Genomic DNA, 13,326 nt, shown 5'->3' on the forward strand with positions numbered 1-13,326 from the left:
CTCCTTCATACATGCGGGCTCTGGGAGTGAAACAGGCCACTGGGCTTGGCAGCAACCACTTTGACCAGCTCAGCTACCCTACCAGCCCTGTTTCTTCAGGTGATTGATGTATTTACACTGTTGCTTGCCTACATCTGTGTCTGTGTAAGGGTGTTGGATCCCCTGGAACTGGAATTACAGACAGTTGCAAGCTGCCCTGTGCTCTTAGCGGCTGAGCCATCTCCCCAGACCCCCGGCCCTGTACTTTGGAGACCGGATCCCTCACGTAGCCCAGGCTGACCTTAAGCTCAGAGACCCACCCCAGTGCTAGGATTAAAATCGTGCCCTACCACTCTGGATCCAGCTACTTCTTAAAAGACTACTCATGTCTACGTGCATCTTCAAAATTATGCAAACAGTAACAGGTCACAAGCTGATTCGCTGAGATCTTACCTACTGTAACCAATCAGCTTTACAGTAAGCAAGGGTTACTGAGGCGCCAGAATAAACACAAACTCTCACTTTCGGAGATTGTTTTATGATCAATTTCAAAACACACTACAGGGAGGGTAGAATGAGTAGAAAAAAATCCTTTATTTTCCTGTTAACACTAAGCCATGTATTCACAAAATGTTCCGATTCCTCAGTCAGATCCATAACCCAGTCACTACCCTAAATGTTCACTGAGAGACAGTCAAGTGACGAAACCCACTGAGACCCCCACTAGAGAACAGCAACATTGCTAAGTATAATTTATGAACGTAGGTTAGGCTCTCTCATATTTACCAAGCTTATTTAAAAATTACTAACCCCAGTGGTTATGGTAACAGTAATATAAACACCTAATTTCAGCCAATGTTCTCTTCACCGTGAACACAAAACTTCTTAGAAGGTAGCTGTAGACTACGGACGGTGTGGTGACGACCTTGACCGCAGGCATCCACTAGACACACGCTCACGGTCGCTGTCATTTCCCACATCTCTCTGTGCATACTTGTCTCATAATATACATCATTTCTTCAAATAATTAGAAAAACAAGATGAACGCATTTTTCAATTTCATTTAGAAATAACTCTTAAATAAAAAGAAGCTCCTCGTGTTTGTCTGATCAATAGTGACAGCTGGCTTCAACTGTCCCAGCGCACCGCCTCGTTACAGTGAGTACTTCAATACGTTCTAAATTCGCACTTAAAATTTTAAGACTGAAGAAATTAAAAAAAAAAAAGGCATGACCATTCATCAACACCACTGAAACCTTGAGTTATTGTAAATATTCTTATATGTGCATATAATTCAAACAATACGCTTCTGGGAGGGAGAATAAAATAAATACACTGTCTTTTCCGTAGGTATTTAATGCTGCCTAGAGTTAGAAGAAAAGATTAGTATCACTAACAGAAAGAACCAAACTAGGGTGAGGACTATTTCCCAAGTAGTTACAATTTCCCCACACACAGGTGGGCAGGAGCCTGCGCAGTGCAGTTCCTGTAGTGTGACGTCACTGCCAGACGAGGTACGCTCTGTAAGCAGTTAATGCGATGTAAGGAGGAGAAGCCACCACTAACCTAGCTCGGCAACGCGTTCCCTACCACTGTAGCTGGGGAGAGGACTAAGGGAAACAAGGGCAGGGTCCACGGAGCATCACGGATGCCTTACAGCATCTCCAGGTATTAATAATCCAGTCACAAGAGAGCGTGTTTCCAAGTGCACTGACCTAGAATATGCTTTATGTAGCAGAGGGAGATTATTAAGTATTACTAACCTCCTTGTATTTCTCTGAACATATACATAATTGGTTATGCATATTAAAAACTACAAACAGACTTTTTAAACACTTTTATCTCATCTTGGAAAAGTTAACAGTACAAGTGGAATACTACTGAATTTTCTAAAATATCAAAACTTAGGGGGCAAAACTAAAGAAAATATTATCTCTTTAGTAAATGGTTTGTGTGAAACCCAAGCTCACTCTTATAGATTTGAAAGGATTGTGATCCAATGATTGTTTAGCAGCAATTTTACCAAACTGTAAATTCTTTTATTAACAGGCATTATAAACAGATAATACTAAACTTATTTAAAAACCATGAGTGCCAGCCACACCAGTGGATATACAGCTCAGGAATAACTTAAAATGTATCTCCCATTTTAAAAGGCAACACACAGCATACAAAAACCTCCACTAAACAGAAGAGCTATAATATGGATCCATGATTGACGTGTCTAACATGATATATATACAGTACATAGCTGTTAATTATGTCATCAGTACACTCTTCTACAGGACTCCTCTCAGGCTTCACTCTCTCCAGAAACTGAATTCTGAACTTCCTCTTCTAAAATTGGTACAATCAGGTTATCCTTCGACATCAAGTTATATTTCATCACAAATTTAGTAAACCGATGACATAAAAATGTTTCATTCTGTAGAAAGAAAAAGAAAGTCATTTTAGTATCCAAAAATCAGAAGGCTAGAAAAAGACCAACACACACGTTCTTGTCGCCCTGACAATTACTGACATGCTGTAGTTAGTTTTCTGTCAACTTGACAAGAGTTAGGGTCATCTTGGAAGAGGGGCCCTCCACTGAGAAGATGCCCTACCAGACTGGTCGACAGGCAGGCCTAGGGGGCACGTATTTCTGATTCCTGTGCACAGTGCCATCCCTGGGCAGACATACATAAGAAAGCAGGCTGAACCTTTATTCCTAGCACTTGGGAGGGCCAATCAAGATTTCTAAGAATTCAAGGCCATCCTTGGTCTACATTAGGAGTTCCAGGTCAGTCGAGGTTACATAATCTCAAAAAAGGTGGTGACTCTCTTCTCTAACCAGAGCTGCCGTGAGACCCTGTCTCAAACCAAAATAAACAGGAGACAAAAGGAGGCAAGCCGAGCAGGGCAGCTCCACGGCCCGAGCAGTGCCGGGGAGACGCAGAGCTAACCCTCTCTCTGCTCAGACTGCTGCCATGGTCCTTACCACAGCGGTGCACAGCTACGACAGACACTTACTTCATATTCGTCAAATATCTGCCGGTGGTGAAAATAGGCGTGTGAGAATATTCTATAGATCCTACGGCACACTGATCCTAGTTTGGCTACAGACGACTCTTTTATGCTAACCCTGAAAGGAGGAGAGAAACCAGAGAGTGTGTTAGAAATGTACACAGCCCAACCTTCTCAATTCCCAAGTGTGCAAACCAACACCCAAGAGAAGAGGGTCTGGGCCTCTCCTTGATCCTGGACCAGCCCTCTCTACTCAGCCACAGCACCTTAAAGGCAGTATTGTACTTCTGAAATTTTGTTAAAGAATAATGCACTTACACCCTGACACCTCAAAACGTACTTAAAAAAAAAAAAAAGACCTTAAACAATATTTTACACTAGTAGTACTTTGTCTAATATAGATGATGGAAACCACTAAGAAGACTCGTTATTTTATCCTATAGAGCCCACTTTTGCTTCCTTTTTATTTTTGAACATCGGTTTCTGAAAGTGCAGACGCTCTTGTAAGCAAACTCATCCATGTGCCTAATGAAACTCATGGGGGGTGGGAGAGGAGCAATGGAGAGAGGGAAGAGGAGCGAGGACAGAGGAAAGGGAAGAAAGCGAGGAAAACAGAAGGGAGGTGCTTGGGAAAAGGAAAGGGCTGGGGTATGGAGTAAACACTATCAAAATACATTACATTAAAAATGTACACAGCTGGGCAGCAGTGGCCACAACCTTTAATCCCAGAGGCAGGAGGATCTCAGTGAGTTTAAGGCCAGCTTGGTTAACTAAGGGAGTACCAGGGCAACAAAGCGAGTTCCAGTTACAGAGAAATCCTGTCTCAAAAAACCAAGAAATAAAATAGAATGCATGCTATATATGTATGTCATGATATATCCATTACTATGTGTAATTAAATATATGTTAAAATTTTGCTTACAATTGTTACGGCACAAAGAAGCACAAACAAGCAGCCTCCCCTAATCCAGTCAGTACTTGTTTATCTAAGGAGGCTGACTCTCACGGCTGGTGGGAAGAGGCCTAGAGAAGGCACAGCAACAGCAGCAGGGACCAGCACTAAACTGCTCTCTGTTTATGTTTCTTTCGGAAACAAGTTCCAACGTTTAACCACAACCCCAACTTCAAACTCAAGTAATCTGAACAAGTTAACTATATGCTCATAAAAAAATAAGTCAGGGGCTGGAGAGGTGGCTCAGAGGTTAAGAGCATTGCCTGCTCTTCCAAAGGTCCTGAGTTCAATTCCCAGCAACCACATGGTGGCTCACAACCATCTGTAATGAGATCCGGTGCCCTCTTCTGGCCTACAGGCATACACACAGACAGAATATTGTAATAAATAAATCTTTAAAAAAAAAAATAAGTCAGGCACTCCTTTAATCCCTGCACTCAGAAGGCAGAAGCAGGAGGATCTCTGTGAGTTTGAGGTCGGCCTAGGCTACAAGAGCTAGTTCCAGGACAGGCTCCAAAGCTACAGAGAACCCCCACCCCGTGTCAGGACATTATTTTCAAACACCAGGTTTCAAGTCCTGCTCACCTGCTGGGGAAGTATTTATTGCTATTCAGAAGACAGGCGGCACCGTCCAGGGTGTGTCGTGTGTAATCTATAGCAGGACACTAGAAGAGAAGAGTGTGAGCCGCATTAGCAGACAGGTCTGCATCCACCCGCTTCTCTCACCACGGTGAGAGAAGCAACACAGACGAGGAAGGGTTTCTACTGGCTCACATGTCAGAGGTTCACTGCACCATGACAGGGAGGTGCCATCCCTCCCGACAGCCAGGAAGGGGGCAGCTAAGAACTGCCCTTCAGCACAGGGAACGAGGGGATGGGACAGACTTAGCTGACTTCCCAGGGGAGGAGTGGTTGCCAGCCTAGCTCCAGGTTCAAGAGACCCTGCCTGCCTTGTGGGAGGGAGTTAGGGTGATAGCCTCCTCTGGTCTCCACATACACATGGTACATACCTGCACACACACGTGCACATGAAAGCATCACACTCACACATATTAAACACATCAGCAATGTTACATATATTCATAACATTATACAACCATGTCCACTGTGTTCAAACAGGATATGGAAAGTCCCCAGAGGCTCATCTGCTGACGGTCTCTCAGGGGAGTGGTGGAATCTCTGGGAAGCAGGTCCTGGGGCAGTGTCCTTGAAGGAACCCTGGGCCCCTGGCCCTTACCCTCTGCTCTCAGATACCATGTGGCAGACCTGCTTCACCAAATGCTCCCTTCTGAGATGTTCAGCTTCACCTCAGGCCCAGAGTGAGGGTATCAGGTAACCAGGTACTGAGAGAGCCCAATTCTCACCTCTTTTGGAGTTTTATGAGCTGCACAAAGGAAAATCCATTGTTCAGTTGCTGTCATTTGAGTACACGTATCTGGATGGCATTCACTCTGTTAAAAATAATTACATTTTTTAATATGTAGAAAGATATTGAAAAAAATCTGTCATTTGGATTACCTTTTTATATAAAAAGTAAAAAAATTAATTAGAAACATTGGGTAAATCTAAGCATACAAAATTATTTTTAAAAATCAGAACTCTGAACTATAGTTTTAACAACAAAAAAATTACCTGAAGTTTGACAGCAAGTCCATTTAGCTCAAGGCAGAATTGCCTAAAAGTGCAAAAATCACATTTATTACCCAGGCTTTGTTTATTTTCTTGTTTTATTTCATAATGCTACCAAGTTGGCTACCCTCTTATACACTTAGTGTAGAAATCTACCCAGACTCTAGGAAAGCATGTACTTTCGGACCCCCTGCTGTAATGCGACTGTCAGAACTGCGGACAGTTCTCTACAGAGATGCTCACATTAACCATGTATCGTAGGAGAACACTTCTGATTATGACTGACAACTGAAGGGTATTAAGTAATTAATACCTATGATGAAATAAGCTTCACTTATATACAATTATGTGTTTATTTTTATATACAGTTCTACACAAAGAAAGAACTAAGCTTTTTTGCAGACTAAAATTTGGGGTGTTTTTTTCTGAGACAGCGTTTCCTGTGTTGTCCTGGCACTCGACCTATGGACCAGGCTGGCCTCAAACTCAAGAGAGTCACCTGCCTCTGCTGAGTGCTGGAATAAAAGACATGCGCCATCCCCCCACCCCTCCAACCCCTCACACCCTACCCTCCACCCCTGGCTTAGACTAGAATTTTTAAATTTAGCAAAACATGATGGTCTATGCCTTTAATCTCAGCACTTGGAAGGCAGAGGCGGGAGGACTTCTGAGTTTGAGGCCACCACAGTCTCTACAGTGAGTTCCGGCTACACAGAAACAGTCTAAAAAAACCGAAAGTGAATTTTTAAACTTACAGTTTCCTTGTTTTGTCTTGTTTTTCTTTTTTTAATGATTTATTTATTTTTAAAGATTTATTTATTCTATATAAATGAGTGTTCTGTCTGTATGTACAACTTTATGCTCGNACGGCATCTATAGAAATGGGTATAGGTTCCTCACAAAACTAGCACTAGAATTTCTAGATAAAGCAGGATATGGTGGACTTGTGCATGTCATTCTAGTACACGGGAGCCTGACAGAGAAGGATTGCTGTGTGGTCCAAGCCAGCCCAAGTTAAACAAAAATAGCCACCATTAATTTAGTTCACACATTAGACGAGGAGCAATTTTGCTACAAATGACCCTTGTACAAGAAAGAAAAACTCAAATAGGGCAGGAATCAAGAGGCAGGAGCAGATGCAAAGGCCATAGAGGAAGCCAGCTTGCTGCTTTGCCTCTAATAACTTGCCCAGACTGCTTTCTTATGGCATTTAGGACCATCAGCACAGGGGTGTTCCCCCACACACACAATGGCCTGAGGCCTTCCACATCAACCACTAAGAAAATGCACAACAAAAAATGTTGGATTATAGCATAGCTATATCAATCCTGAGTACATACCTAAAGCACTCTAAGTCAACATACCAAAATGCACATCCATATTTATTGCTTTGCCTTTCATAATTGCCCAGATACCCACTAACACATAATAGCTAAAGAAAATGTGGTGTATACACACATTGAAGTTTTATTTAAATGTAAAAGAAAACCATATCATTTGAAGGACAATGAATGGAACTAGAGATCATGTTAAGTCAAATGAGCCAAACTTAGAAAGGCTAATAACATGTTTTCTTGCAAATTCAGCCTCTATATTTAGAATAAAAACCTAAAATCAAAAGGGAACAAATTGAGGGGTGGGGCAGATGGATGGAAGAGGGGATGTAGACTAAAGAAGGTGAAGGGCACAGACAGAGTCAGAGTTCATTGCATGCTTATATGAAAACATCATGATAACACCCATCATTTTGTAAATATAGTGTATGCAAATAAGTTCTTTACTAAAGATAGGAAAGACGATATATGGAGCAGAGCACTAATTAAATCCCAAATAAAATGCTATTGATTAAGTCATGGAACATTAAGTCTTACTTAGTATCTGCAATCACCCATCAACTCCTGCCTCACTCACAAACCATTATACAGCCTTCACAGACATGCTAGGTTGTGGGTAACTTGGCATAAATTAAATTTATTTTCTTTCTTAAAAAAATGAGCCTAATATGTTTCTTGTTTTTGAGGGCATATATTTTTTAAGTATTTTAAAAGCAAGTTGAATAAAAATAAACCTATGTAAAGTAACAACAGCTCTGCCACGGTGTTTCAGCCATGCATGGCTCTTTTTATCTGGGGGAACAGCCCGAGTTTATGGGGGCAATTTTCTCAACTGAGGTTTGTTCCTCTCAGGTGACTTTAGCCTGTGTCCAGGTGACCTAAAAACTAGGCAAGACAGAGGGGTGGGGGATGGCAAGAAACCATGTACTCACCTGGAGGGGAATACAGTGGCTTTAGACAAAGGCATCCAGGATAGGGAGGGAGACTGCTCAGAGCACGAGGACATGAAAACACCCTCCAGGACAGACCATATCCCTAGTGCATCATTATTTGATTTTTGCACACTAACTAGAATAATTTCAACCAATTCAGGGTAAAGAAAAAAACAGTTGCGAGCCAACTAATGGACAGAAGCTCTCTGCCAACCGTTACACGCAAGCTTTTACAATACCATGATAATTTATACTCATAATTTAGATGTAATTGCATATTTTAATCACCACTTGCTATCTTTAGCGACCAGAACATTAAATTGACGAAAATTTGTCACATGCCAAGGAATCACAGTGTTTCCACAAGTGACTGTCACAAAATCCACAGTCCTCGCAGAGACTTCAATCATGCTGTAACTATCCACAAACATACACACACAGGATGTGATTTATATTCCAGAAGGTAAACAGTTCTCATCATTGGTTTGGCAAGCACATTAAAAGTAGGACTTTGTAAAGGATTTTTGTCTTAAGAGATTTAAAAGCCCACATGCACAAATGTGAAAGAAACCACAAGGCTCAGATTTTCCTAAATGAGAAAGTATAACAAGTCAAAAATGCCTGCAATCCTAGCACTCAGAGGATGAGACAGGAGGATTATACATTCGAGATGCTTGGGCCATATAGAAAAAAAAAAGAGTGACAGAGAGAAAGAGAGGAGAGTAACCTCAAATAACAACAAAAACCAGAATGTAATCCAGAAGATTATAAAAAAATTATATATATTCACCAAACACAGTAGGGGATTTGAAACTACACACTGTAAGTAGTTGTAACTTATGGTTTAAAGATACATATATTTCTGATTTCATGCCAGCTGTGAGAACACATATTCAAATGAACACAGCCACCCAATTACTTAAGGAGGCTTAAACTGTGTAAGGCCATTTCCCAATCCTACCTAATCTACTCATAGCACAGGTAATTTTAAATAGGGTGAAGAAATGAATGCTTTCATCATTTACAGAAACATTATTTGTTCCACTAAACCAAATAAAAGGTTCCTATAATGTTGACTGCATGAGAAAACTACAATATAGACATTGTACCAGCTCCTAACACCTTATAATAGAAAATCTTATAACAAAAAAGCATAAATGTCTAGCAATGGGAATAGTAATGCAGATATGAAAACATTTCTTAGAAGAGAAGGTAAGAATGAGATGGCTGGAGGGTAACAGTACCTTTTTCCCACAGAATTGAGCACCTAAGCAAATATTCTACCATCAACTACATCCCTAGTTCTCTTGTCTGTCTGTGACTCTATCTGTCTCTCCCTGTCTGGGTCTTTCTCCAGGGTGGGGTTGGTAAAGAAATTATACATTCTACTGATGTGTTTGAGTGCTTGTATATGTGCCAGAGGCCAGCCATGGATGCTGTTCTTGATGAACCATCCACCTTGTTTTACTGAAACAGGGACCCTCTTACCTACTTTTCTATTAGTGTAAAGAGACACCAAAACCACTGCAACTTGTGAAAGACAGAATTCAGCTGAGGTCTTCCTATTTCAGCTGGAGAGTGGCAGAGAGCAGGCAAACTGGTTTGGGCACCTGGAGAAGTAGTTGAGAACCTACACCTTATCTGAAAGTTGGAAGAAGGTAAAGTGGGAACAGGGAATGGTATGGACTTTTGAAACCTCAATTCTTCCCAAATAGTTCTATTAATTATGGAACAAACGTTAAAATATATGAGCCTATGGGGGGGCATATTCACTCAAACCATCATAGGGAGTATTAACTGGAACCTGAAGTTTACTGATTAGGCGAGGTTAGGCAGGGTGACCAGTGAAGTTCAATCTGCCTATCTCTGCCTTCACAGAGCTGAAGATATGAGCAGGCACCACTAGACTGGACATTTGATAGAATTTCTGGGGACCAAATTTTTGTGCATGTATGGCAAGCACTTTACCAACTAAGTCACCTTCCAGGAACCTCTTTAAGACTGATTCTCAACAAGCTGACAAAGGAAACTTAGAAGGCAAATGACCAGCTTTGGCATCCCATACGGCTGAGATGACAGGCCTAAGCTGCCAGTGTCAGTAGGTATAAACTTTCTTGAGAGAGGCAACATTAGACTGTGATTTAAACAAGTGAAACAGAGGAACAGGATGCTTGTTCTAAAACTCTGAGTTAGTACACAAAAGTATAAAATGGAGGGGGAAACTGTCTCCTATTCCAAACTGGATGCAAAAATGAAAAGATGTTCTATGTTGTAGTGATCATCCATCTGGAGTGACACGTGTAGACCCCTCACTTCCTAGATTAAAAGACTGTTGAGATGGGAGGAAAGAAAGGAAGCAGAAGAGCCTACTCCCTGGTTAGCAAAAAGCAAGCTGTAAATGAGAACAGGTTAAACTGCCAAAGTCGGAGAACCACTCGCTAAGGTGAATTTCCTATGGACTGTATTATTTACCTAGTGAGCTTCACATACTCAGGAAGCAGCAAGTACTGTTTTAGGAAGAGGCTGCTCAATACTCAACTTCAGACCCTCCTGTTCGTGGTTCCAGTCTAAGAGAAGACATAGACCAGGAAACATGCAAACCCAACATAGGGAGACCCAGTATCATTTATTATGGAGGAAAGAAGATGGTGGAAAAAGGCCACGCACCCTTGGTAGATCACAGGGCAGACCTTAGAAGGAACTCATCTCCATGTTAAAACCTAGAAGGGAGCAAGAGTTAAAGAAGCAAAAAAAGGGTCAGGAGGGCTAGAGAAATGGGTACCAATCTGAGTTTGATCTCCAGAGCTGACATGGTGGGAGGAGAGAACTGACATTCATATGTGCCAGGGCACACACCTGCAGGCAATGGTACACACAGGTGCATACACACTAAAGAAACCTAATTGTAGAGAGGGGAGAAGAGACATACGCAGGCAGACAATTCATTATGAAGAAATGCTTCAACAAAAATGACATTGATCTAAGTTTATTAGGGGGATAAAGGTAGAGGACATAGTTGAAATAGCACACGTGAAGAGGAACAAGCTCAAAGAGAGGACAGAATAAGCAGCAGCCACCCTGAACAGAGCTATGAGCTGTACAACTTCATTTTGCTGGTAACAAACCCATCAATATAAAAAAAAAATTCAGCAAGGAAATTACTTGACTGGATTTTTTTTTAAATTTAGAATACTCATTTCAGTTGTACTGTGAAAAATGGACTAGAACAAATATTGCCAAAAACTCCAGGAGGAGCTTGTGGGCATACAAGGCAGGACTACTAAGCATCAGTGCAGAGACTGTAGGGACAGGCACAGACTGAAGCTGGCTAAGCTCACAAGAGGTTAAGGAGAGTCCCTTCCAATCATTACTCATTCATGTCGGTAACACACTCACTACACATCCTATTCCCGAAGTTCCTTGTTCTAAGAAATAAGAGCCAGCAAAATGCAGACTTAGCCTCACACACTGTTGACTGTGCAGGTTTCTCTGCATTGTGCCAGAATAATAAAACACCAGAGACTAGAGAAGACATAAAGAGGACACATTTGTTTCTTAGCACTGCGGAGGCCAGGCCATCCCAGACGTGGGTACCTTCTGGGTAGATAACTTCCTTGCCTAGTGAGGGCATAATCTCTCCTTTCCAAGTACCCGACATACAGAGATGCATGCCCCAGGCCTGTTCTCTATGTGGCATAGCAGGGAGAGAGCCAACCAAGATGGGGTAGTTATCTTGCAACTCAGATAAAGTCACAGTCCAGTCACCTTGATGACAGAGTCACTTTCTGCCTCTCGGCACTGTCAAGTTGTCAGCTGCTTAATAGGGGACTATTTCAGAGGAAAGACAACTGGAGAAAGGAAGGTGAATCCTATTTCTCATTGGTAATATGCACTTGATAGGTCGAATGCCAAAATAAATGTTCCAAAATACTAATCTCTCAGTGTGGAAGATGTTCATGAAGGCTTAGACTTGGGAGAATTTTATCGTTTTAATTGGTGTTGAGGGGGGGACTTACAGGAAGCTATGCAAGACCCCTCCAAAAAATAAAACTGAAATTTGAAGCTGTTTTAGTTGAAAGTAGTTTGGCTACAGAACTCTCAGCCTTTGGTTGCCCAGCTTCTTCAGGTTCCATCAGGATATCTGAATGATGGCCATAGCAAGAATGAAGGTGAAGAGTATTTACATTCATAGGGGTTTTATGAAATAAACAATAAGTCAGATTTGATAAAAAAAAAAAGTGAGGGCTATGGGGTCTGCCGTGACAAAGTGGGGGGAAGCATTCATTTCTTGGCAGCTGTTTGCTCACGTGATAAACAAGATGGAGTCCGGTGACCTACATGCAAGAGGGAAGTCAATTGCTATCAGAGAAATAAACACTGTGGGGTCTCCACAAAATGTTGAGATTAAAACCTTCCAAGCACATTCATAGGGCATTACGTAAGTCCTTTCATAGAGATGGGTTAGGGTGCACTGAAAATAGCTACAAATTAGCTACCCATCTAGAGGTTGGGTCCGTGTCTTCCCCTTTGAGGCTGAACAGATTCTGGATACATGGCCCTATAGATGATGGTAGAAGAGGCTTTTTGCTTGTGTCACACTGGAGTCCCGAGTCACTAAGCAGCTCTCAGTTTCTCATGGCACAACAACAAAGTCCAGGGGAAGATGTGGGATGAGCCTGACATCATCCCGTTGTATACAATGGAGTGGAGTTATGAAATGAAGGGTAATTTGAATAAAATTTTAAGTGAACTAAGAAGACAAGGTCAGTGTTTGAGAGACTTAAGTGTTTAATTACATTAATGGTTTGGGGAGAACATCTCTACAATACCCGAGAGAGTATAGGTAGATAATATGCATATTAAGCAAAATGAGATCATGTAGGAGTAACAAAAAAGCACAGCTCAGGGGGCTGGAGAGATGGCTCAGAGGTTAAGAGCTTTGCCTGCTCTTCCAAAGGTCCTGAGTTCAATTCCCAGCAACCACATGGTGGCTCACAGCCATCTGTAATGAGGCCAGGTGCCCTCTTTGGGCCTGCACTGTATACATAATAAATAAATAAATCTTTAAAATGAGCTATGAAGTTGAATAGACATTTACCCAAAGACAACATAGAAAAAACCAACAGGTATGTAAAAGATTGTTGGGGAAAATGCACCTTCACACCTGCTGGGGTGGCTGCTCTCCACAGATGGAGATGCCGTGGGGATAGGAGCCTCTGCCTGGTTGGTGGGGATGCCCAATGCAGTAGTGTCTGGAAGAACAGTATGGAGATTCCTCAAAAATTAGAGAGAGAGCTGGGTGCGGTGGGGTCCCAGCCCTCGGGAGACGGAGGGCTGGCAGATCTCTGAGTTCAAGGCCAGCATGGTTTACAACGTGGGTTACAGGACAGCCTGGGTTACACAGAGAAACTCTTGTCTTGAAAAACTACCAAAAAAATTAAAAATAGAAGTGCCACAGGATTCAACATTCCCATTTCTGGCATCTTTGTAAAAAAAA

At 41.9% G+C, this 13,326-nt stretch overlaps 1 protein-coding gene across 5 annotated transcripts in view; it reads right to left on the reverse strand.

Annotated features, from left to right (window-relative positions):
* Positions 1 to 554: 554 nt before the first annotated feature.
* The window catches only part of LOC126511803 (MOB-like protein phocein), a 44,943-nt gene continuing 32,171 nt past the window's right edge, over positions 555 to 13,326 (reverse strand). The window contains exons 4-8 of one of the 5 annotated variants that reach the window (XM_050159199.1): positions 5,567 to 5,609; positions 5,299 to 5,385; positions 4,520 to 4,599; positions 2,989 to 3,100; positions 555 to 2,404 (exon numbers count right to left, since the gene is read on the reverse strand). In XM_050159199.1, the coding sequence (XP_050015156.1) occupies positions 2,273 to 2,404; positions 2,989 to 3,100; positions 4,520 to 4,599; positions 5,299 to 5,385; positions 5,567 to 5,609 (454 nt within the window). In that variant the 3' untranslated portion in view covers positions 555 to 2,272. The remainder of the gene's footprint in view (positions 2,405 to 2,988; positions 3,101 to 4,519; positions 4,600 to 5,298; positions 5,386 to 5,566; positions 5,610 to 13,326) is intronic. The other 4 variants (XM_050159202.1, XM_050159201.1, XM_050159200.1 and 1 more) reach the window with 4 other exon arrangements.

The sequence above is a fragment of the Alexandromys fortis genome, unplaced genomic scaffold (assembly GCF_014885135.2).
Source record: "Alexandromys fortis isolate MF-2015 unplaced genomic scaffold, M_Fortis_MF-2015_v1.1 scaffold_65, whole genome shotgun sequence".
Taxonomy (NCBI): domain Eukaryota; kingdom Metazoa; phylum Chordata; class Mammalia; order Rodentia; family Cricetidae; genus Alexandromys; species Alexandromys fortis.